This window comes from Amblyomma mixtum, chromosome 1 (assembly GCF_055824585.1).
Source record: "Amblyomma mixtum isolate Tamu chromosome 1, ASM5582458v1, whole genome shotgun sequence".
Classification (NCBI taxonomy): Eukaryota; Metazoa; Arthropoda; class Arachnida; order Ixodida; family Ixodidae; genus Amblyomma; species Amblyomma mixtum.
In genome coordinates this window covers 98289501-98314138 of record NC_143012.1, presented here as the reverse complement: position 1 = coordinate 98314138, position 24638 = coordinate 98289501, and the positions used below count along the sequence as shown (strand labels likewise).

Sequence of the window (24638 nt, the reverse complement as noted above, 5' to 3'; positions counted from 1 at the left end):
GCTCCCGGAGCACTTCGTGCATGGAGGAAGGAACATGACTTCGTGCTTCACTCGTGGCCGCCGCGATCTGCTCCAGCTTCACTGCGACGGGTTGTCCCCTCCGCAGGCAGATGGCACCACCTTTCCACGGGCGCTGGGATTTGAAACAGGCGAAGGGGTGGTGGTGGTGCAAACATTTATTTCGAATGAACTGGAGGTATGTTTGGATCAGCCCGTAAGGGACCGATCCTGAAGAGGAGGACACCAACGAAAGCCGTGTCCATCACGAAGGCCCGGCTACAACGATGGTGGCAGATGACGCGGCGGTGTCCTATTCCACGAACTGAACCGACACAGACGTAGTCGCGGCGCACATGTGTTGTGACTTCTGGTTGCGTGTGCTTCGTTTTTTTTTTCTTCGTTCTTTTTTTTTCTTCGGCTAGGACACAAATTCCGTGCCCGCCCGCTACAAAGGGCAATGCCACAATATCATCATCATCATCATCATCATCGTCTATTCACACTGGTGCATCATCTTTGTAACCGAGTCAGTACGGCGATACTTGGAACATATAAAACGTGCTGAAATCCGCTGTATTAAAGAGGGGGGGGGGGGGGGGGGGGGGTGGAGATGTCATAGTCGTTTTTAATTTTTACTATAACAGCACTTAGGGTGTCGTCTTGCAAAAACCATCCGGTTTCTCCTTCTGTAATGCCGTCGGTCCCTGGGGGTAATGAAATACAACCAAAATTCTATGAGAGGTCGGGGCGATTTGTAACGTCATCAGCACCGCTAAATTTGAATATCTGTGGACTAGAATGTTCGTGTACCTTTCATTGGATTAGCATATGGGATTATACTAACCCGATCCACTCTTGCACCTTACCCACCCACTAATATCCACTAATCCAAACTACTCCCCTATATTTGCCATTAATACGCCTTAACCCACTTTAGTCCATTGGCCGGGGTGGGCCGACTTCCGAAATTTAGGGTCATTTGGAATATAGGGGGGTGGGCCAACTTCCAAATACTATCACATTTTAAGAAGTGCCCAAGTTTGTAATGTGGGTTGTTGATGTATTACGCACGTATGACTACAACGTTTACGACTCCAACACTGATGACAAAAATGAAAATTCCCCATTGCACGCGGGTGTAAAAAAATCTCTACGAATTAATCCTGTTTCAGGAAGCGGGACATGTGTGTCCCACTCGCTTCAAGTGCCTGCAAACGGGAAACCGTTCACTTCCTTACAATAATTTTACATTCTGAATACTGCCGAACTGTCACACTAACAACCCAGTATGTGTTTATCTCAATAGGCCTTCTTGGTGTCCTGTCTGCGTCTTCGCAAGCGTTGGTTTACAGGTAGTGATGCAAAACTATCGATAGTACTATCGATACTATCGACAGCTGAGTCACTATCGAACTATCGATGGTAAAAAAAACTATCGATAATGCTATTGACAGCGCGCTATCCATAGTACCTTGGATATTCAATTCAATTCATTTATTTCACCACATATATGCATATATACAAGCTAAACACAGCTAGTGTTACAAAAAAAAACTGACTGACTGAATTAACATAGTACATGTTCAAAAAGACCGTACGTCGTAAACGACATAATTACGCAATGGACGTCAATGTTTGATAACAAAGCACAATGTGATCAAACGATGAACAGACATTTTAGGATTTTATTGTGCGTTTAGAAATTGTTCCCGCAAGTGGCTTCTTGTGGGCCTAGCGTCAAATTTATACTTGTTTAGCAGTGAGGGGAGGTTATGCTTCAATGATTGGCTCTTATAATTTGTTCGGAAACGAGGAACGTGCCAGTTTTCTGTGTTTCGTGTAGATACGACTGGTTCGTATTGTAAAGATTTTTTGTTTATTTCTATTGGTTGTGGTGCTCCAGACAAGGTTACAGTAGTTGATATGTGAAGCAAATAAGGCATGTTACATTTGGAGCTTAACGCGTGTTGGAAGGAAAGTGCGGCAACGCGAGACCACTCCAGCTACTACGGATATTTTTTTGCATATATAAGCAACATGCAAGTCCCAGCTTAATGTGCTGTTAAATGTAACTCCAAGTATATCATAGCCGTATCGATACTACTTGCCATATATAGTACTATCCATTCTATAAAATCAACCACGCGTATCCATTACATCCTAAACTTGGTTTCCCAAGTGTGTGTGTATGGAGGTGATAGTATGAGTAACTCGCAGGACTCGCCCATTTTAGCAGCCTACGCGTCACCGAGCTCTGCCCACATTCCTCTACGTATATATAGTTACTGGATAAAGTGTTAGGATCGCGAATGTCCTAGTTGCGAAGCGTACGTGTGCGCGAAAAGCATTTCTGCTGCGGTTACGTCAGCAAGACGACGTCTGCAGTGCACGGTGGTGTCGTGTTAGCCAGCACAAGTTGTGCTGTTTGTTCTTTCAGCGGATGCAGTTCCAGACATTTTTCCAAACTGTCCCAGCTACCTTTCAAATTGAACTGTCCCGCTTTTGCGAGTCAGTTTAAAGTGGCAGTCATTTTGTCTCACAATCCTGCAAGTTATCTTCAAAATTGGTTAACTCGTCAGGTCGGCGTTTAGAAGAAAAAGGCACCTACCATGCACAGTGCATATGTCATGCTATCACGGGCCTATAAATAATGAGATGCGCAGCAATTAACGTTCGTTCTTCTTGTTCCGGCCATCATGCTGTCGAATTCCTTCAACTGCTTCCTGTAATCTGTGATTTCGTGCTTGCATTTAGCCTTTATCTAGCTCGTGTATCAAGATGTCCTTCTCATCTAGTATTCTATTGGAAATACTTCCGAGGTTTGAGCGATAAACCACTGCCACGCTTACAGCCTCAGCATCCAAGAAATGTTTGATAAGCATCGCATTACATTCCCATGCACTGAACACAAAGTAGATATGACCGCGAACGTTCAAGACTACTAATACGCAATAAAGATGCGATAGTTCAGTAAACAGAGAAGGTCGGACAGCTCAACGTCGCGCAACTTGACAAAAGCTTTACTACTTTTGAGTGTATCGATGAAAATACTCCGGGTCTTTTACTGCGGAATTAAATATTTCGTTCGTCCACAAGACATTTCATAAACGCATGAATTGAGTATTGCAGGTAGTCAGTTATCGCAAATACTGCCATGGTAGCACGGTGGTTATGGTACTCGGCCGCTGACTACAAAGAGGCGGGTTTGGTCCCGGGCTACGGCGCCTCTATTTCAATGGAGGCGAAAAGCCTGTGTACGGTCGATAGTTTTTTTTTACACTATCAATAGTATTAAAAAAACTATCAATACTATCGATAGTTAATTTCCCGATAATTTTGTATCACTATGTACATATCGACGACGCTCATGTTGGCGGGAAAAAAAATATTTTGAACTGCTCATCTTCAGAGCCTTTGCCGTCAGTTAATCATAATACTTCTTGAAGTAATTTTCAGTTCTCAAACGACTGAGGTGCGGACTCGTACGCCATTTCAAACTTTCTTAAGAAGTCATCGATACAACTGTGCACCTTTCCTTTCTACAAAAATAGTAATCGAAATTACTTGAAAGCGATGTCATTAAATTCCTAGAGCCATTCCGAGTGCAATTTTACCATTTGTATTCATGTGAGGCATACACAAAGTTTGCGCCTTATAAAGAAAGCGGGGTATACATCCCTTAGGGGTCTTTGGGGGAATCACTGGTTTGGTCTAGGCGCAAACGCGAGTGTTGGGAGCGGAGGAAAGCAGACACCTCCTTGATCGTCTGGTCTTTTGTTCTTTCTTTTTTCCGGCTAATCTTAGAGATTGGAGGGGAATGTAGGGTATAAAGGCAAAAGCTTCTCAGTTGAGCTACAGTTGAGCATAGTGCAGAAAACGTTTATTGGCAGGAATAGGTGTATGCCTTGTATGCTGACGCAGGAAGATTATGCGCTCGTTCGAAGTAGCCATAAATTCCCGCCCTTATTTGTCGTTACAAATATAAAGTTGCTTCCCACAAAACTATTTTAAATAATGCAAAAACAGAGTTTTTACCAACAAAACAGTTGTTTTATTTTATAATACTAACTTTATACTTCAAAAGTTCAATTTTTGATGAGGCGTTGTCTATCTTCCGCCGCCAGGGGGCGACAAAACACCATTCAAAATGGCCGCTTCCTGAAGCTCGTTGTTGAGCGGAGGATGTGCATGGTTTCTTTTTTCTTCTATTCAGTGCCTATATAATTTTACCGCACCCCTTCTGTTCTCGTCTTCAAAGCGCCGACATATCACATCTATCCTTTCGCAGCGTTCACCCGTGCTCGTTCTGTGTGTGCAACTCCACATTTATCACGCCATGTCGTCTTCCCGCGAGCGTGCCTTCGCACGAGCACGGCGTTACCCCTGTCAATCAGCGTGCGACGGCTCGCGAAACTTGTAAGCAGCCGGACGCATCGGTGTTGTTCTCAGGCGCCCGTGTGTGTGTGTGCTGCATATTGCACGGCATCGAGACTGTTATACTTTGGCAGTTCTGTGTCCGACCGTCCGTCCATCGCGCGACCATGGATCAGACCGAGAAGAACGTACAGACGCTGTACAGCATGGGGTTCCTCGACATCGAGGACATCAAGAACGCGCTGCGGATCAGCCACAACGACCTGAGCGAGGCCGTGGCGATCCTGACCAACGATCAGGTGCGCTACGGACCCTACACGAGCGCCGGCCCCGCCGAAGACGTCGAGATGAAAGACGTCACGTCCACGGCGCTCGTGCCCACGGCCGCCCCGCCTCCCTACAACTCGCTGCCGGACGCCAAGGTAATTGGCCGCTCGGGAATTGTCTGCCGCTCTCACGCGCGTCGCTGGTTCGTTATACTTTCTCTCCCCTCCGCTTTTCCTTTTGTGTTCGCGTCGGCTGTCTCGAGCGCTTCCTTCTCGACCCACGCGTGCTCGCAGTGGGAATAACCAAGCTCTGCATGCGGGCTTCTATGCCAGGCTTTGCTTCCTTTCCGATCTTAAACGTCACCTCTTGTTTTTATTTTTAATTGCCGGGAGAGGGAGGCGACCTTGGGCTCAAAAGCATTGCCTATTGTGTGCGGTGCAGCGCAGCGGGCGGTGCAGTAACGGTATTTTCCCCTCGTCGACATAGCGGCTTTTTCCGAGTTTTGTGCTCGGAGCTCAGACTACGCTGTCTCCCTGGGCGTTCTAGGCAGTGCGCTGCGCATGTTAAGCTAAGGTTCCTCATCTTATGCGCAATCTGAAGAGTGTAAGGAACCCACGCGGAACTAGGGCTCGGGCCTCACCTCTCGATCGTGCTGCCTCTCACGCCTGGCCGACTTAATTATCTTATCGCGCAGGGGCACTTTATTTTTGCTGATGTGTGCGTTGCTGGTGCTGATGCTAATCTTGTTGTATTGTGAAGAAAAGAAACCATTGGTTCAAAGCTACCTTGCCTCTGTTTTTTAGGGTGCCCAGCATCAGGTTGCATAAACTTCCCGATGTGGTGATAAGAGCCTGGTTTCATTTAGTAACTCTGTGCTTGTAACACATTGTAGACGCACTTGGAATGTTGCAAGTTCAGGGAAGCCACGTCTTAACCATCGGATTTATGTGCAGCATGTGCGCACGTTAAGCTTATTGCAGCATAGGCAGTTTAGTGCAAGGGCTGGCACATACTTTGTGACCTACTGTAGGCTAAAACACGCATGTTGATTTTTTTGCCCAAGCTGGCCTTGGTTGAAATAAATTCTTTGAACCAATTGAAATGGAATTTACTAGTTCTGGTATGAATGAAAAAATTAAGCACTCCGTTTTCCTTTTGTCAGAGAAAAACTCACATGTAAGCACATTTTGTTATACATGTAAGCACATTTTGTTGTAGTTTGCCCGGGTCTGTTGCCAAACGACGTTTAAATTATAGGAGCTTGTGTATAGTGTTTGTATTTCATGGTATTGCATCCCATTAAGTTTATTTGGGGCTGTTTGTTGGGTGCAAACTGCGACATAGACATATGTTTTGTTCTTTGTTGACTGTTTCACAACATGGTTGCCGCGGCCGCATTTCGTTGGAGGCGGAAGCTAAAGGCACCCGTGTACTGTGCGATTTCAGTACACTTCAAATATCCGCAGGTGGTTGAAATTATTCCGGAGACCTCCACTGCGGCACCTCTTTCTCTCTTTCTTCTTTCACTCCCACCTTCCTTTCTTCCCTTACAGCACTATTTGTTTATTAATTTATTTGGAGCATACTGCAGGCCCAGTAAAGGGCCCTGGCAGGAGGGGCACAATAAGCACAGCTACAAAAAGTACAAGGCAAGTCAAAAACAAAAACAATTAAATGAACTGCCTGTCCACTGAGATATGTGAGACAGATACTGCGCCATTTGCTTTCCTCGAAAACCAATTTCAATTTCATTTTATGTGTTGTTTTACTTTGTATTGCTAATAGAGAAAGGTGCAAATTTTTTCTTCCGCCCAATATGCTCAATTGTTCGAGCTCCACTTGTACATAGGAATGGGTGACTATGGTGGACTCTATCCTGTACCACACCTGTACAGAGCAGTTACCTGTGTAATCAGAAGTAAATTAACTGACCCATCATCCAATCGACCATTTAATTTTGCTCATGGTGAGCAGGCATCTGTTTGCTGCTAGGAAATGGAATTTCGACGAGTTAAGTGCACTGGACAGGTTGCTTTGCCTGAAAACTTCTCGAAAGTGCATGCATTTCAGCGTGGTGTATCCAAAATTTGTTTCAGCCACAGCTCTGAGGGTGACCACGTTTTTGAAATTGTGAAAACTGATATGGATATTAATTACGGTGGGGTGCATGCCTCTCAGCAACTAAGGAGCTGAACAGTAATAGTTAAACTGTTAACTATTCGATATTAGCTGATCAGCCTGCTAGTTAGCCCATCTTAGCTGTATTCTGATGTACTACACCACTGACAATGCTGACAAAAGTGCTCTTCTAACTCATGAAGCCTATTTTTAAAAATTGTATGAAGTCTAGGTGAAACACCCTGTATAGACCAGAATTCAGAGCTATTCTCAAGCGCGGCCATTTTCTGCTGGCTGCCGCACTGCGATGCAGGTTTTTCTTAGAGGGCTGCGGGGCAGCGGTAGCTCCGCGGCCATGCCTCTATGACAACCATGACTTACCACCCTTTGGGTGCCAGAAAACATTGGCGAGCATACTTCTGTAGCACGGTTGTGTTGTAGCAAGCTTTTGCGTTATGAGAGATAAAATTGATGCGTTCATCATGACATTTAGTTTCACATTCATGGTCATTGTGGCGACACTCAGCATGTGCTTGCGCTATCACTGCCATCTTGGTGCTCCATCGCAGAGAAAACTTTTTGGTTAATATCAAGCATTAGGCTATCATGCACTTCCAGTTTCATTCAGCTCTTAATCCTTCCCGCTAACCATAAAGCACCCCCGCAGGTAGGGCTGTGTTGTCGCCTGCTTGGTGGTGCACCATTCACGTCAGCAAATTATTGTTGTGAGTTCAGCTAAGTCTCAGAGCTTACAGAAAACAAGTTTTATTGTGCTTTATGCTAGCCGGCGCCTAACAATGTAGTTTTACTTCATTTATCAAATCTTGAATAAAAATTCGCAGAGAAGCCAGCTTTCACAGATTCTGCAGCTGAAGTTGCGTCTATTCTATTCGGAAGCTCTTTGTGTATGTGACCGCATCGTGTAGCTGTTTGGCCAAGTGTCATAGAATGTAATAAAATCGCTTATATTTTGCTGTGTCTCATGCAGGCACCAGCAAAGCAAGGTACTGTGTACTGTGGTCAGCCCTTTACCCCGCAATCCCTGTGACATGAAAATAGCAATTTAAAGTGGTAGTGGTCACGCTTGCATTCCTGTACACGAAACGTGTTTAATGCTAACAGTAGCAGGCTCAGCGTATGGACGCCGAAGACTGACTACTGGTGATCAAAAACATGCGTTTTGTCTGGACAACTGTCAGTCTGCAGCTCACTGATTCGATTACCTCTTGCACGTCACTACACCGTCGAGTCAGATCAATAAATCTACATTCTGGTGCATAAAATTATCACCATAGATGGCAGCACACATTAAAGATTGCAGCAAAGGGCACACCAGCACATAAATCCACTTTTGAGTATTAGTTTCCAGTATGTACTCTACCTAGTTGACTACTTGTGAATGCCACCTTAAAGTTGCACTGAAAAGGAATCTGAACTCGTCTTTTTGCCGCGGGAACTCGATCTACACGTTCCGAGCATTCTTAGAAACTCCGACTTATTGCTATGTGTGGCCGATTTCCCTAATTAAATCGAATTAACGTCCGGCTCCCGCCTTTATTTTTTGAATTGTCCCCGTACGATGGGTGGAGTCGACCAACGTGTGGAGTGCCTTTCAGCCAGCCCCGTGGAGGCTTTGCTTCGCTTTATTTTGTTTTTTAGGTTTCCGTGAATAAATAGTTTCATTCGCAGATAATATAGCCGCAAAATAAGCCCGAAGAAATAAAAATAAGCGCGGACTATTTGCTTCTACAGATTACTACGTATTACTCCACCGATGGCAGAGCGGCAAGCTGCCATGGGACTGGGTGAAAGGCACTCCACGCGTTCGTCAACTCCGCCCACCATACGGGGAGAATTAAAAAAAAAAGGCGGGAGCCGGACGTTAATTCGATTTAATTAGGGAAATCGGCCACACAGGGCAGTAAATCGAAGTTTTAAGAATGCTCGGAACGTGCAGATCGAGCTCCCGTGGCAAAAGGATGAGTTCAGATTCCTCTTCACTGCACCTTTAAGGAGTACCAATGCACGTCAGATAACCTTAGTATGGTCTGGTAGAAGGGAATGTGAGTAATGATGCACAGTGCACACCCTTGTAGGTTGGGGGGTGGCACATCAGGACGGAAGCGAAGAACACGTCGACACAAACATGCGTTTAATGTGCGCTGCCTGCGCAACCCACAGTACACCGACCGCGCGCCCGAACAGATGGTGCCTTGCCTTGTGTAGAGAGTAGGAGCACACCTGCAGCCTGTGTGCAAGGCTAAAAAAAATCTGATTTATATGTCAGGCGAGACTAGTGCAGTAAACCACCAGTTGTGGTAGTGTCTGTGCCCGTCTCTTTTGTCCTGTGGGCCGTTTCGTGTGCTTTGTTTCAAGAAATGACAAAGACTGCGGTCAATATGTGTCTGATTTATGCATGCGCACCGCCATCTTGCTGCACTTCAGCTCCACTTCCACTCTGGAGAGAGCCCCAAAAGTAAAACGGAATTCGTGAGGAGTGGACAGACTGCTTCCCAGCACGCCCTAGCTGCAGAAGCACATATAGACTACAAAGGTCCTGCAGACCCATCCTGCAGGCTTGATGCTTTATCACTGGCATGGGCAAAGCCGTGTTTCCTTCGTCAGTGCTCCATTCAGAGATTTAATGTTGCCACGCATTGTGTCGAAAATGTTGGCCTTTGGCAGCTCGCGCGTTCTGCTTTGTCGCCAGTACAACCGCTCTTAGAGTGTGTGCTTGCATGCCTGCCGTGTTTCATGCTTTGCGGTTTTTCTTCCACCACTGAATCACGGCGTGTCAGCAATAAATCCTTCCATGAAGCATTACAAGTGTCCCGACGAAAACGGATGAAAGCAGTTTGGCTGTGCCACTGCCGATAGTGAGGCGAGCATCACAACTGCAAACTGGATCTGCTGGACTGTCGCTGTCAGCATGCGTTTCCACTGACAGGCCACGCTGGAAAGCAGTTTTGCCACCGCTCTCATGCACCGTTCCACTTTTGGTGCACCTTTACTTATTTTACAAAGGCTGTATGTTGTACTTGTTTTATACAGAGAAATTATGCTCCCCTGATTAAAGGGACACTGAGGAGAGCTCTATTAATATTTCTTTTATAGCAAAATCCAATAGTTCGGCATTTCATGGCTTTGTTACCACTTGGCTGGCAGCGAAAGATGCATTTATTTCTAAGAAATTTGGATTCAAAGTTGGAAAAGTTTTTCCCGCCGCTCTGATTCAAACTTGGGATTCTCTTATGACGACACAGGACTAAGAGACGTGAAACATGACGTAACGCAGACTCCGTGATTTCTGGCGGCCAGCAGAGCGGCCTAGCAGCAGCCGAAAAGAAAGCTACCGCCGGCCGCACGTTGAAGGCATCTATCGGCTATTGCGACCGTCGCTACCACCGCTTCGTTTACGTTTGCACCAGCATTTTGCCAGCGTTACGATGGATCCCGTTCTCGAAGTCGTCAACGAAGTTCTCGCAAATAGACACTTTTAGCATACCGTGTACCTTGTTACCGCTAGCGGAATACCGGGAGCCCGCCTACTGCTGGTGAGCAGGTGCGCGCGTAGCTGCCGGGTACGTGGCGCCATCTGGCGACGTCAAGGAGATTTGCGCTTGCATTGGCTGCGCCTCAGTGATTCGTGGCTTCTCGTGTCCCAGTGTTGTTAGAACCATTGGTTCTAGCAACACTGTTTTGTCCTATGACGTCATCACGTTTGTACTTGCGAGTTTGGCCTGTGGCGGCGATCCCTGTATTTTGGTTCTTGCTCTTTTCTACGTTACAAGAGCTTTGTTGTCAGTATGAGTGGCGTTTTTATAATCAGGAGCTGGTATTCTGTCGATGCAAGCCAACTTCAATTTCTCCTCAGTGTCCCTTTAACGTACTGCGAATAAATGTGCTGTTAAACAAAACCCATCAGGTAATGCTAAGGGTTTAGCTAAGAGATTTGTTTGTAACTGTTTCATAACTAGCTGCACAAACAGGGTCATTTTTGCTTCACCCCGCTCTTGAGCCTGTCAAAAAGATTTTGACTTTCACTTTAAGTAAGTGTTGCCTTTCTCATTCATTTCTTTTCCTTTGTGACACAGCCGTGCTCTCCGAAGCCGGACTATGGAAACTCGGCCTTCCCCCAGACGAATCTGTATGAGCTGGAGCAGCGAGTCTTTGTGGACCAATGGTCCATCCCGTACAAGAAGGACGAGTCACTGGCTAAGTGCCTCATCGCAGCTACAAGTCTGGCCAAAGAAGGTAACCGCCCAAATAGGTGTTACTTGCTTATCGACAGTGAACATCATGCAAAATTTCAAGGCGAAAGCCTTTAATGCCTCATTGTTGTCGACAGAAGGTTGTCAGCAGAGGTGTCACGCTTTTCGGTTGGTCGAAATGGCTATGACGTCAGAGTGCACAGATCCGCACTATTGAGGTCACTCACGGATGCCTGACGCCCCCTTTTGGAGCAGATGACAACTAATAAAAAATAGTTATCGTCCGCTCTGACAGGGGATGCAAGACGTCCGTGGGTGACCACATTACATACCTCATTACTGTGAACAGAGCCATGGATACAACCGAACTCGTCGAAGCAGAGAGAGAGTCGTGCTAAAGAAGCAGTCAAAGTCGGCAGTCAAAGTGTATAGTTGTAGTGTGTAGTCAAAGTGTGTAGTCAAAGTGTGTAGTCAAATAAAGCATGAGTACAGCAGAAACAGTCTTGCAGTCAATGCCAAACAGTGCGCCAAGAAAGGCTTTCGCCTTGCAGCACTTTAGAGAGCTAAAGTGCCCCGTGAATTTTTTTTCAAGGAGCCTTTTCCAGAAACCTTATTTTGTAAGACTGTGCTGAACTCATTACAGTCATCCATGTTCTAATGTCACAAAAAAATTGGAAGATGTAAGATGAAAGCATTTTCAAAGTTTTATCTAGAGTATTCACCTTTACCCCACACTATTCCTTGGAGAAGTTTCGCCCGTAAGCCTCAAAGTAGGTGTTAAGGTTTTGAACGGTGCTACCGTTTTGTTTGTTTGTTTATTGTGCTTTAGACATCACAGAAGCACTGTCATGGGGCAGAACCAAAAGGTGATAACAGTGATTGCCTGACGTGGCCCTCGTCCCAGCAAAAATTTGCAGCGAAAAAAGAAAAAGACAGTGATGCGACAAAAAAAGTGATGCGACAATTAGTGTCCGAAACCAGCGAACAGCTGGGCTTGGCCCCCTGAAACTTAGATGTCTGACAGCCACACAGCCAAGGATCGGATCATGGCAGGGCTAGTGGTGAAGCTATGTGAAGCTCTGAAAATGAAACTATGGAGAGGCTGAGCTATGTGAAGCTCAAAAAACGAAACTATGGGGAGACTGAGCTATGGGAAGCTCAGAAAACGAAACTATAGGAGACTGGGCGACTCCACTTGACAGGGCCCCCCTTCGGACTGCGTCTGAGTTGACCAGTCAGAGGGGCCGAACTTTCACCTCACGCGATGCCGCAAACCTGATGTACGTAACCTTGGTTGTCGGTCTTTCACGTGCTGGGAGCATTGGAACAGGACAAAAAGTGTGAATTAACAGAACTTAAAAGAAGTCGCGGTACAAATTAAGTGGCTTTAAAATGCATTGAAAATGTAGCCAGCCAACCACAATTTTAAAATTTGTTTGAATGGACTGAAAGTATGAATTATCCAAGTTTTAATTATCGCAAGTCTATTGTACCTTTCAGCTTTTATTGTGCATGTTGCATGTGTGCCGCAACTTCCTTCCTTTTATGTAAGCTGCTGCAACCGTGCAGCAGCACAAGAGATATTGTTGGTGTCCTAATTCAGTGTTTATTCCTCTCTCGTAGGACAATGCGAATCAAACCCCGAGTGCAGAAGCTTCATGGAATCATGCATGCCCGAGTGCTTTCGTAAGGTGAGCATCTTCTTCTGTGGTGACCGTGACTTCAAAGAGTGACCGGAAACACTTTTGTTTTAGGTGCTTGTTGAGGTCAACTTGAAATGGCAGAAGTATGCTATCAAGGCGGAAAGCTGGGCTAGTTGGTGTGTCATTATTAAAGGGAAACTGCATAGGTTTTTGAAATCAACGAGCTTAAGACGGTTGAATGTGTGAAACTTGCAGGTAAAGCATGCGAACTCTTGTTGAGCTAGCACTTGAAATAGTGAAGCAATTGCCGATTAAAATCCGGACACCCTTCAAGCTTCTCCGCAGCGCACAACGCCAAGTGGGGGGCGCATGATGACGTCATCGAAGGTATCGGTACATTTCCAACTCACAAACGCCTGCTTTGAAGGAAAATAATCAACGCCACCGAAGGCGAACCCGGCCAAGAGTTGTTTGGCAGTGTCTAATGCGTCAGGGCAGGGTGTGGCCGACGACAGCGGTAATTTGAAATCGTACCTTCCGTGACGTCACGCTGAGTTTTCCTGCACTCCTTCGATGTATTGAGGAGAAGCGCAGATTTAAATCATCGATTACATTACTATTTTAAATGCTAGTGCAAAAACACTAGGCATGCTTTACCTACAGCCTACATAGATTTGAATCCTTGAATATTGCGAAATTCTTAAAAAAGTGCTGCAGTTGCCCTTTAATTAAAAGTCTAGTGCGTGTAACTAGGACACTTCGTCCTGTCTTCTTCTATGTCTGTGTCCTAGTTGCATGCGCTAGTCTTTTAATTAAAGAAGTACGCTGTCTGATCCGAATCTAATTATTTTTTAACTACTGCACTTGTTCTTTTTTGTGCTTCTGACTCTTCTTATATTTTATTTGCTTTTAGCCTTCTCAGAGGTCTGAATATACTTTGGTCATTGTTTTAATTTAACACCATAAAGTGCTTCCTTGCTACTGTACAAGTGTAAACTTGCCACTTATTGAGAATGGACTTGCGTTCTGTTGTTCTCATAGTAATTATTTTCATTTCCTGTTGAGCGTGGCTAAAGAGAGCATTCATAATTTCTTTCACATTTTGCTCATCACACATATTTGAAGCAAACACATTGCTTCCTAGATGAAGTTTAAGAATTTCATTAAAAAAAAATGTTAAATGCAATTCGTCGCCCTTATTTATAATTAAATCTGTATTAATGCTGAAGCATTGACAGTGATGTGTTTGAGTACTGGAAGCCCTTATCAAAAGCTTAGAGCCCAGAAGGATTGGCTTCTAAGCCATGTAGTGGAGTTCTGTTGGCATTCACGAAAGTACTAAGCTTTGAAGGGGAGAGGACCGGAGTTCGTCCTAACCCCAGCAGATTTGTAATGCTGGGGACGAATAATGAACCACGTGGCATGGCCTGGAAGCAAGCCACACTAAGCTCTAAACTTTTTACAAGGGGGTGGGCCTGTCTTCCATTGAACAAATTGGAAATCAAATGAGGTTGTTTATCTGTTTACCAATGGCCCTCAAGAGAAAAGTATACAACAGCTATATCCTACCGGTACTCACCTATGGGGAAGAAACATGGAGGCTAACAAAGAGGGTTCAGCTTGAGTTAAGGACAACGCAGCGAGCTATGGAAAGAAAAATGATAGGTATGACAATAAGAGATCGGAAGTGGGCGGAGTGGGTGAGGGAACAAACGCGGGTTAAGGACACCCTAGTCGAAATCAAGAGGAAGAAATGGGCTTGGGCAGGGCGTGTAATGCAAAGGCAAGATAACCGCTGGTCCTTAAGGGTAACGGAGTGGATACCAAGAGAAGGCAAGCGTAGCAGGGGGCGGCAGAAAGTTAGGTGGGCGGATGAGACAAAGAAATTTGCGGAAATACGGTGGCCGCAGCTGGCAAAGGACAGGGTTAATGGGAGAGGCATGGGAGAGGCCTTTGCCCTGCAGTGGGCGTAGTCAGGCTGATGATGATGACGATCTGTAAGGCTGTCCACCTATTCAGTCATTTTTCTGCCTCTCTCCTTGCAGCTTCTAACAGCGCTTGCAGTTCGTAACTGGGCGCCAGACGTCCAGGAAGGTGTCTACAACATGCTCATGCTACTTATTGATTTGACTGTCGAGCGTCTTAGCTACAACCCTGTCCCCGAAAAGCTCCTCTCCAATGTCCTCACTATGGTAAGTCACTGCTCTCGTTCATCGTGGGGTGTTTTCAGTGCAGAAGATGTTCAGATGAGCGATTCTTGCAGTATGTGCCATTGACGGGATAGGAAATGTCTAGTTTATATCGGAGCATGGTGTGCTTTCTAGCAGTTCTTTTGCGTGCAACCCTGAAGGCAGCCTGCTGAAACACAGTGCCAAGGAAAAACGAAGAAATGCAGTGCATTTTACCATTTATGCAGCAGTGGGACGCATGTGTCCCACTTGCTTCAAGTGTTGTCAAATAGAAAACGATGCACCTACATACAATACTTCTGCAAGCGGAATACTATTGAACTATCAGACAAGCCGTTCAGTGTGTTTTTGTTTTGCTAATTGGCCTTTGTGTTCTGTGCATTTTTACAAGCCCAGGTGGGCAGTTTATGGACAACTGTTCATAAAAATATTAGTTTCGAAATACGATATTGCCATTTCTTTGGTGATATAAGCGTCATCATGTGCACTAAAATGTTATGTATAGTTTACTTTGGCTTATTTGTTTACAAGAACAGTATATGTGTAGTTCTCAACATGCAATGCATGCAATATGGAATGCTGTTGCTGTAAGAAAAATGTATAGTGTAGAAGTTAAGTGATTGGACGGTAAGAAAAACTCATAAATAGAAGATTATTTCTGAAAACTAGGTTGTGCAAAAGAACTTATGTATATAGAGTAGCCGACCGATATTTCGGACTCCAATAATATTTCCGATATTTCGGACTTTGCTGAGGAACCGTCGCACACCTCATGGGAACGTGTACATTTTCACAACCGAAATTTCGGGTTTTTGGGAGTGTGAAAGTTTGAATTTTCGGACTAAAATAGACGCCAACAATGTTGTGGTGATCGTTTTTCAACTGAAAGTTTGTTATATCGGCCTAATATAGATGAGAGTGGGCATCGCTGTCGCAACCAATCCGTTCCCGCCACCGTGAAAAGCGCCATCTTGGATTTAAACAGAATTGGCTCGCCGGGCGCAATCAGACTGGCTTGGATAGGCTTGGCTATCTGTTCTCCATCGTTGCCATTCGAGATAATGAGATGCTTTCTATTGCCATTGAGATGGCCTACAAAGGGCGCACGATCGCATTGAAAACGGTACAGCGGGACAGCTGCAGCGTCTGCCGCGGCTTGGATGACGCTCCCCGCAGTGTTGGTCAGCAAATGTGGTAGACGGGGAGAGGTGGGGGGACTGCATTCGGAGGCACTCGCTACCGCTGGCGTCTTCCCGTGGGTTAACTCTCAGTCTTTGCGAACGTCATTGCCCCATGCAAACTGACTGTTCTTGCTTCGCGCAGCGAGTGCATTCATTCGTGGCATGACCGCAGACACATTGCACTGTCTGGTATCACGATGTGATAGGTTGCGGGCATGAGGAAAGCACGGCTATGACTCAGATAGAGTAATATTATTGCTTGCAGGTGGAACATGGGGAGTGGCGATGTTCGCGATTTGGAAGGCCGGTTTTTCACAGAAAAGTTGTTTTTTCAAGTTCACGGATTTTTCGGACTGTTCGATTATTCGGACCATTTTTCGGGTCTCGCTGAGTCCGAAAAATCGGTCGGTGACTGTATAGGGAAAGCAACAAGCGAGTGGCTTATGCATGCACTTGCCTCATTCAGGCAAGTGCAACCAGGGCTCTGTTTATATTCGCTGTCATGTTAGTATAGCTTTATCTGTGAAAACAGCTTTAGCTGATGGCGATAAATGGAAGTAAGCTACTTTTGGCCAACACACTGCTCACTCCTTCACTCACGGGATGAACTGTGAAGGCAGGAAACGTTTCACGACGAGAAAGCTTCAGATTGAAAAGAAATTAAAAATGACCACAGCTGAAATCCAGTTGGAGCCAGAGGTCCTTTGGTCACATATTGAAAGCAGTGGTGGAAGTGCATCGTGGGAGCCAGAACAAGGCACTTTATGCAGACTCTTGTGCTTGCTTTCGTACTTGCAGTGTCTTTGAACGGCTATAAACGTGGTCAGTGTTCTTATACTCTGTAGATAAAACTTCCTTAACAAAGTAATGGCTCTAATGAGGCAATGAGAGTCTGACAGCAGGAAGCTCTGCGTTAGTAGATGAAGTTGGACGACGTGGTGAGCGTCCTGTGCACCCGGCATGTGCCTGAAGTAGCGGAGGAATACCTTAAGCGTACAGTGTCACTTCTTAATCCAAGGATCTCGTTTTCTCACCACACCCCTGGCTTCCACTTTTGGTTAATTCTCTCTTGTGATTGCCAGTAACTTGTTACCCAGTAGCCAGGAAGCTGCAGTGTACATTTCAAGGATGCTGACCTTTTTGGTTTGAACCAAATTTTTTAAAATTTGGTTCACTGCTGCCACATCCCAAATCCAGGCTTCTCGCTATGTGCCCAGTGGCAGAATGCCATGATAGATTAGCATTTATGATGGGTTGCATTATTATTATTATAATATTATTATTATTATTATTATTATTATTGGTGGCTGTTTATTGTTAACAAAAATAAAAATAAAATATGAAGGAAAACATGTCGCTAGCCGCGGCATCTGCCATCGAAACCTGAAGCACCTGAGCTGCGGCTAGCGGGAATAAAAAGACAGGGAGAAGAAAAGAAAGGGGGAAGCGATGGTACGAAAGGATCGGAATATACACTATGTACAAATACAGGATGTTGAAATAACATTGATTCTAACTGTTTTTGAATTTTGGTTTGGGTTTTGTATGCGACGGGTGTCACGTTAATAGGTGTATTTGTGGTGTGAAGCAGTCACATTGCCTCTTTGCAGGCCTTTGACCCAGAAGCCGAGTTTCACGTCAAAAACAAAGGCCGACAAAGCAGCCTCGAGCAGGGGCTGGTGGTCTATGCAAAGTCCAGGGGATCCCTGGTGAGAGGAAACTTGTCGTGTTCTGGTGGTTTGTGGCGGGTGTCTTGAATTCACAAAGTTTGGTACTTTGTTCACATGCCTTTTACTTTCATGTTACTTCAATTTCTATTACTACGTTGTAATCATCAGTGCCAAATTAAGAAACTACTGAGCTTGTATTTATTGGGCTTTTCTTTCCCAGGATCCATACGGTTGGCTTTTGGACATCGTTAACAAAGTAAGCTCTCCTTCATAGCTTCTCTGACTGGCGAAGTCATCTTGTTACTTCCCATGCCTTTTTTTACACCTGCTGACTTGGGGTCATCGTCATAACATGTCCTTGTTTCTTTGCCTTCTTTTTTTTTTTCTCGGGTACAGTTTGGGAGTCGCGGTGGCTTTGAGAAGATATTGAACAAGTTTGGAGAGAACCTCACCGCAAATGTGAGTTCACCCCACTTTGTTGCTTTGTTGCCTTGGGTAGTCGTTGATAAAAGTGTTGCCCGAGGGCAGTTTGAAGCTCCAGCCATTCAGCCATCATGAAGGATTATGGAAAGCACATCAGAGTTAGCAGAGTCGGCTTTGGTTGACCTTGTGGCTTTTATCTCATTCTGGGGGTTCAGTTCCCTTCTCTCTGCATTGCAGCGTTTGCTTGTGCCTTAATTAAAGAATAAAGTTGGACTAGTTGGTGCTTTTGATCCACAGACTGCGACGCATTACTAGCGTTAAAATACACACAAAATACACACAAAGGGCAGAGGGAAGAAACACACAGGGCAGACGCTAGTTAGAACAGGACCCAATGTACTAGAAAGGAGCATGATTAAAGAATAAAGTTGGACTAGTTGGTGCTTTTGATCCATAGAATGCGACATATTACTAGTGTTAAAATACACACAAAGGACAGAGAGCAGCGTCTGTGTGGCGTCTGTCCTGTGTATTTCTGCTCTCTGTCCTTTGTGTGTATTTTAACACTAGTATAATATGTTGCTTGTGCCGAAGTCTTCTGGGGCAGAAAGGTTAAAGTGCAGTGTCTTTGTCACTTTCACTCCATCCCAAGCATGATACAGTAAAAGCTCGTTAATTCGACACTGACGGGACCGCGAAAAATTGTCGAATTATCCAAATGTCAAATTATCGAATGAACAGCAAAAAAACAATGTTTGCCGCAACCTTTATTTGGCAAAGAAATCTGTTATCGTTGCCTGCTTTTTCGAGCGAATTTGAGCGACTACGATAGCTCTAACAGCTGCCAGGTGCTGCGCGGTACACGCACCGTCAGGGATTTTTTCACAGAAGTCCTCGGGCACGGACAAGGCTTCTGCGGCTTCTTTCACCGTGCGTGCACTTCGGCATTTGGGGCAACTGCTCACAATCGTCACCTTCCGCCGAATCGTCGTTGTCAGCGCCTGTCACTTCAATTATTTCATCCTCGGTCAGCTGACAGGACACAAAGGCGAGGCGCGGAGGCACTGGTGGTGGTGGTGTAAAACATTTATTTCTACTATATACAGAGGTATTGCTTGGACCGTGCCTGAAGGGCCCGGCCCTCACAATCACTAGGAGGGATCCCTAGTCCGGGACCCCTGTGGCCTCCGCGGCGGCCCGGGCTCTTGTCACCAGGGCTCGTTGGTCCTGGAGAGTTGAGCAGCCGAGCAGGGCAGCCTCCCAGTCCTCTCGGGTGGGGTGGGGGTGGGGTGGGAAAGCAGGATTCGCCGGGCATGCCCACACCATGTGATACGTGTCCGCAAACACTACCCCACAGTGTGGACACTCGCCCGAAAAGGCCGAATTGAAATGTTTGAGCACTGCCGGGCACAGTACCGTGTTGGTGTAGAGGCGAAGTAGCCAACGCTCCTCTGCCTTCTTGAGGCCTTTACAGGGGGGTGGGTATCGGCCGTGAGCGTTTTGATACAGGAGAGCGATCTCCCGAAAAGTAATAGCCGGATTAAAATCAGTAGCCGGATCAGGCGGCGAAAGAGGCGATGCCCGGTGGTTAAGCGCGCGGGCGGTAGTGTCCGCTACCTTATTTCCCTCTATCCCCGCATGTGCTGGGGCCCAGATGATGGTGCACCGAGTTGGGAAATCCCGGTACTCACATCTGTGTAAAATTTGGAAAGCACGATCTGGGATTTGGCCCTGTTCAAAATTGCGGCAAGCTTCTCTTGAGTCGGTGATAAGGACTCGGGACGCTGGATCCGCAGCTGCAAGTGCGATAGCAACTTCCTCCGCGAATGTAATGTTGGGGGCACGGAAGGTGAGGCCCTGAACTGGGTTGTTTTGGTGGACAACGGCAGCCGTGTACCAACCCCCATGGTGTGGACCTGCCGCGTCCGTGTAAAATACCCCTGGTCGAGCACCATACTGCTTGGAAATGGCCTCCGCTCGCGCGAGGCGGCGGCCATCATGGGCAGGCACTGCGCGCTACCCACACGAAAGCAGCGCGGGGAGGAGGTGAAGCGAGCACGGCTTCTGCCGCTTATCTGTTCTTTCAGCCAGCGTCCGCTTCGCGGTTGCTGCTACCACGCGTGTCTTATCTTTTCTCTTTATCTTTCCTCTGATCTTTTAACTCTCCTCTATCTGCACTAGGCAGCGGTGGTTGCTCGGCTGAGCCAGTAGGCAGGCCCGTGCAATTTCCTTTCACCCTTCTCTCAGTCGCAACAAAACAGCAACAGCAAGCAGCCCAAAAAAGGCGCCGCCTTATGGTTAAATAACCGCGATCGTAGCAGCAAGAACACGTGGAAACGACGACACACGACACCAACACGACTGCTGCGAAGCACAAAAAAAAAAAAGACGCCAGCCGCTTCGGCTGCCGCCGTGGCCGCCGCTAACCTCGCTTCCCTCGCCCTCGCTCACGCTGCTGACGGCGATCACCATGCAGATGGCCTATCAGGCGTACAGTAGCCCTGGTCGTGGCAGTGTTTTTTTTCTTTTTGCTCTCGGCGCACCGGCTTGGCGGGCTGCGAGTGAAGTCGAATTAACCGACGCACGGCAAAATTTGGTCGAATTAACGAGAGTTTCGCCCCATAGACTCCTATGTATAATTGTAGGGACCTCGCGTGCGCGTCGAATTATCCGATTTTCCGAATTAACGGGGGTCGAATTAACGAGCTTTCACTGTAAATGCAAACACAGGCGCAGTGTTTGCACTTGTGGCATATTCGGGTAGGTGTTTGCGGCTGGTGCAAGAGCAGCCACACAGCTTCTCTGAAGGTGCAAAGAGCTCGTATATGTGCTAAAACAAAACTGTACGCTTGCTCTTAATGAGCTGTGTTTCGTTGTCGCCTGGCTGCCCAGAGGGGGGACGCGTCTTTCATGTCACGAAAAATGGCCAAAATATCTTGTTTGTTTTGAATCATTGTGTCCGCTCGTATGCCTCGTTTTCTGTGCTGCGCCGGAGCTTTGTTGCTGAAATCCTCTGGGAAGTAGTGTATTGTTTCGTGAACTGCAGTGGCAGCATTTATTAGGAAAACACTAGAAAAATGGGCGTTTTTCTTCTTTCCGGTTTGTGACTAGAGGCTCCTCTTGTGGAGTAGAGATGTTCCCAGCTGTTTCGTCTTATTTTGGCGCCGTTTGTTTTGTTGCACACACTGAACTCCACTAAGTGTGCAGTGACAATCTTGGTTTTTCGTTTTGGTGGATTGTAGGTTTTTGGTGGGGCACCTTGTTTACAGTTTAGACAAGTCTATGCCAACAGCTTTGTATAAAATTTAAACAGAAAACACTTGTGTTGTGGAAAAAAAAAAAACTATTGTCATCACACGCAGCGTGCATTCAGAAATGCAGTGAATGTTGAACGAGTCATCTGCAACATTTCGTCGAGTCTGCAGGCTTTCCGCAAGGTGTAGAAGGGAGAAAATTTCTAGAAAAAAAAAAAGTTCTTCAGTTATAATGGTGAAATTTCGTGCATTAAGGATAGTTGCCGGGCCAGTTGGTACATGATGACACCGTAAAACAGCGCGCTGTGTTCTTTCTTCGTCCCGTGTAAGCGCGCTGTTTTACGGTGTGAAATTTCGTGCCCTTAAGTTCGGAAACATAACTAACGTGCGGAGTAATTTTCACCAAAATGCACCAAAAAATTAAGAAAGTTGGTGTTGAAAGCTGTGTCTCCCCTTAAATAAAAGGGCATAGACATTTAACCCTTTGAAGGTTTTTGCCGTATATGTACGGCGGCGGTTTTCTGTCCCGCAAGGTCTTTGCCGTACGGGTACGGTTTCGATCTTCCGTTTGAAATTTTGCGCCAAAAGAACAATGCGTGCTCACTGGGGGGGTGCTGCCACCTCTTAGGACTTACAAGATGTGTTTGAATTTTGTGCTGCCTTCTTACGGAGATAAGCAGAACTTATGTCTAGAGCGGCGGCACAGACTGCGGCAACACCCCTTTTGTAGTTTTGGTTTCGCCGCGTGATCGCAACGGAGTCGCGTGAAATTTGAGTTTTCTTTTTGTCAGCACTATCTTGCAGGGGCTGTCGAAGTTGATTTCTATCTTTATTGGTGGTGCTCTTAGCTTGCTTATCATCGTTGCTCGCGAGGTATTCTCGCCCTCTGTGGCAACGCGCCTACGCGGTTTCGATTCCGCCGCGGGATCGCAACGGAGTCGCGCGAAACGTGTTTTCTCTTTGTGGGCACTGTTTTGCAGAGGCGGCGAAAGTTGATTTCTATCTTTATTGGTGCTGCTCTTAGCTTGCTCATCACCGTTGCTATTCTATTCTATTGAACATTTTCCAGTTGTGAGTGATGCTGTCGCCAAACTACTGTTCCTAATTTTTTTTTTACTATTTATTCTCGATTATATACATTTTGTAGATTCAAGATCCGCAATAAAGTAATTTGACCACCTGGGAAAGTTTTCTTCAAAATAATTCGACCCTCAAAGGGTTAATTTTGATCGCATCTTTCCTTCTCTGCAATGATGCATAAGAATGTGCTATACATGGACCACCACGTGGTACTCGGCTGCGACAGCTAAATAATTTATAATCAGATCATCCTCTCATGCTGTTTTGGTTTCGGTTGCAGCAGCACCGACATGAAAGTTCATATAGGTTTTGTAATGCATGAAAAAAACTACAACATAATCACTGTTTTGTCATTCATTGTCATTGCAGTGAGGCAGGTTGGCTTTAATGTTGTTGTGAATAAAAACGATGAAGCAACATTTATATTGCTGTTTTCCATGCCTCGCGTGACCTGTATGGACTTTTGGTGTCACAGCCATTGCTTGGGTGTTGAAACCGGAATTGAAACGGCACCCCAATTACCTCATGATGATCCATATGTGTTAGTGTATTATGCATAAATAAAGAAGAGAAGACGCAACCAAAATTAGGGTTTCTAAACTCCTTTAAGCCTTCTCTTCTGTATTCACTAACGAAGACGTCTCGTCACCACCCGGCCTAAATAATCTTCCAAACATATCAATATCCGAAATATTAGTCAGTCAAACTAGTATATTGTGCCTACTAAATAACCTTAAGATTTCTACCAGTCCTGGCCAACATGGCTTCAATAATAAGATACTTAAAAGCACATCGCACTCCATTAGTTCAATAATAACCGCCCTGTGATTAATGTCTGGCTCCCGCCTTTTTTTTTTTAAGATCAAGGGATGCCTTGATAAGAGTTGCACTGTGTTGTCTGCCGTACTGCGATGTGGTTGGCCTGGCATATGTTAGTGGGACTTCACATTTGCATCGTAGCCGAGGGGTGTCATGACGGTGCATGTTACTGCTTTTTTCCCGCAGGAGATGGCTGCCCTGCTGAACCCCCTGGCAGTGTGTGCCCAGTTTCTGAACCCTGACACAACGTGTTGCCTGCTTTCGCCCTGCATGAACAAGGCCATTGGCTACATCAAGGGACTCACGGACGATGACCTGAAGAACAAGGCAAGGAAAACTTGCTGACCTCTTAAGCAGCAAAAGTCTCAGTGTGCGACAAGCATGAGCGAACAACTGACAATGCAACGCAAACCCATGTTTCTGTTTCCCATACAAGTAGAACCATCAGCTCTGAATCCTGTATCAGTTAGCTCACCACAACAATTTGTTTCACCGGGTGCTCCTTTGGAACTTGAAACATTTCCTTTAAATGTTGAGGACTGGCAGCCTTTCGAAGCAGTATGGCTTGCTTTATCGTTCATTGTTCATTATGTATTGTCACGTAGTTGTGACTGCAGTCCCACGAACAGGAGAACAGCGAGAATGGCTCCTAAACAAAACTCTTTATTTAGGCTGACTTGCGCCCGCAAAGGACTGAATCACTCGGCGGGGGCGTAGCAACAGGCGAGCTCGGCGGTTGTCGAACAGAATGCCCCACCGTTCTCGGCCGTGCTCTTTTTAAAGCTGATAGCGAACTTTCAAGATAAAGCTTTGAAAGTTACTAGAACACTCCGGAACAACGTATAATCGGCTCCGCCTGGATGTGATCAATTGAGATAATTCTAGGCGCGTCTTGCATCACCAACAAAGCGATAAAGCGGCGTGTTGGCAGCTTTGAAGGATGCACAAACAAACACTACAAACATTCGCGGCAATATTCACCAGCATCATTGGGCTTTGCCCACTGATATATTTGATTAGTCAGTTGGCTCTCCGTATGTCAGAAAATATGCTCCAGTTTTGTTTTTATATTGCTATGCCCCATTGTTCTATTCATTGTCTCTAATGCTTGGTGCTCGCTTGTGTCACATAGTAAGGTGATTTTTCAAATACTGTTTATGGGTTTCTTGCACTTTCGCATTTAAATTGTGTAAATGAAGCTGCTACTATCAGCTATAAACAACCACCCAATGAACGGGGTTTTAATTAATAAAATTTTGGGCCGCCGCGATGGCTCAGTGGTTGTGGTGCTCAGTGCTGACCCAAAAGACACGGGTTCGATCCCAGCCACAGCTGTCGAATTTTGATGGAGGAGAAATTCTAGAGTCCTGTGTGCTGTGCAATGTCAGTGCACGATAAAGAACCTCAGG

At 45.9% G+C, this 24638-nt stretch overlaps 1 protein-coding gene across 1 annotated transcript in view; it reads left to right on the top strand.

Annotated features, from left to right (window-relative positions):
* The first annotated feature begins 4151 nt into the window (after nt 1–4151).
* Nucleotides 4152–24638, top strand: part of LOC149367286 (ubiquitin carboxyl-terminal hydrolase 24-like) — a 183727-nt gene continuing 163240 nt past the window's right edge. Inside the window, exons 1-8 of the mRNA XM_089554944.1 lie at nt 4152–4796; nt 10854–11013; nt 12594–12661; nt 14659–14805; nt 17594–17692; nt 17874–17909; nt 18050–18112; nt 23416–23556. Coding sequence (XP_089411070.1) covers nt 4542–4796; nt 10854–11013; nt 12594–12661; nt 14659–14805; nt 17594–17692; nt 17874–17909; nt 18050–18112; nt 23416–23556 — 969 coding nt within the window. The 5' untranslated portion in view covers nt 4152–4541. The remainder of the gene's footprint in view (nt 4797–10853; nt 11014–12593; nt 12662–14658; nt 14806–17593; nt 17693–17873; nt 17910–18049; nt 18113–23415; nt 23557–24638) is intronic.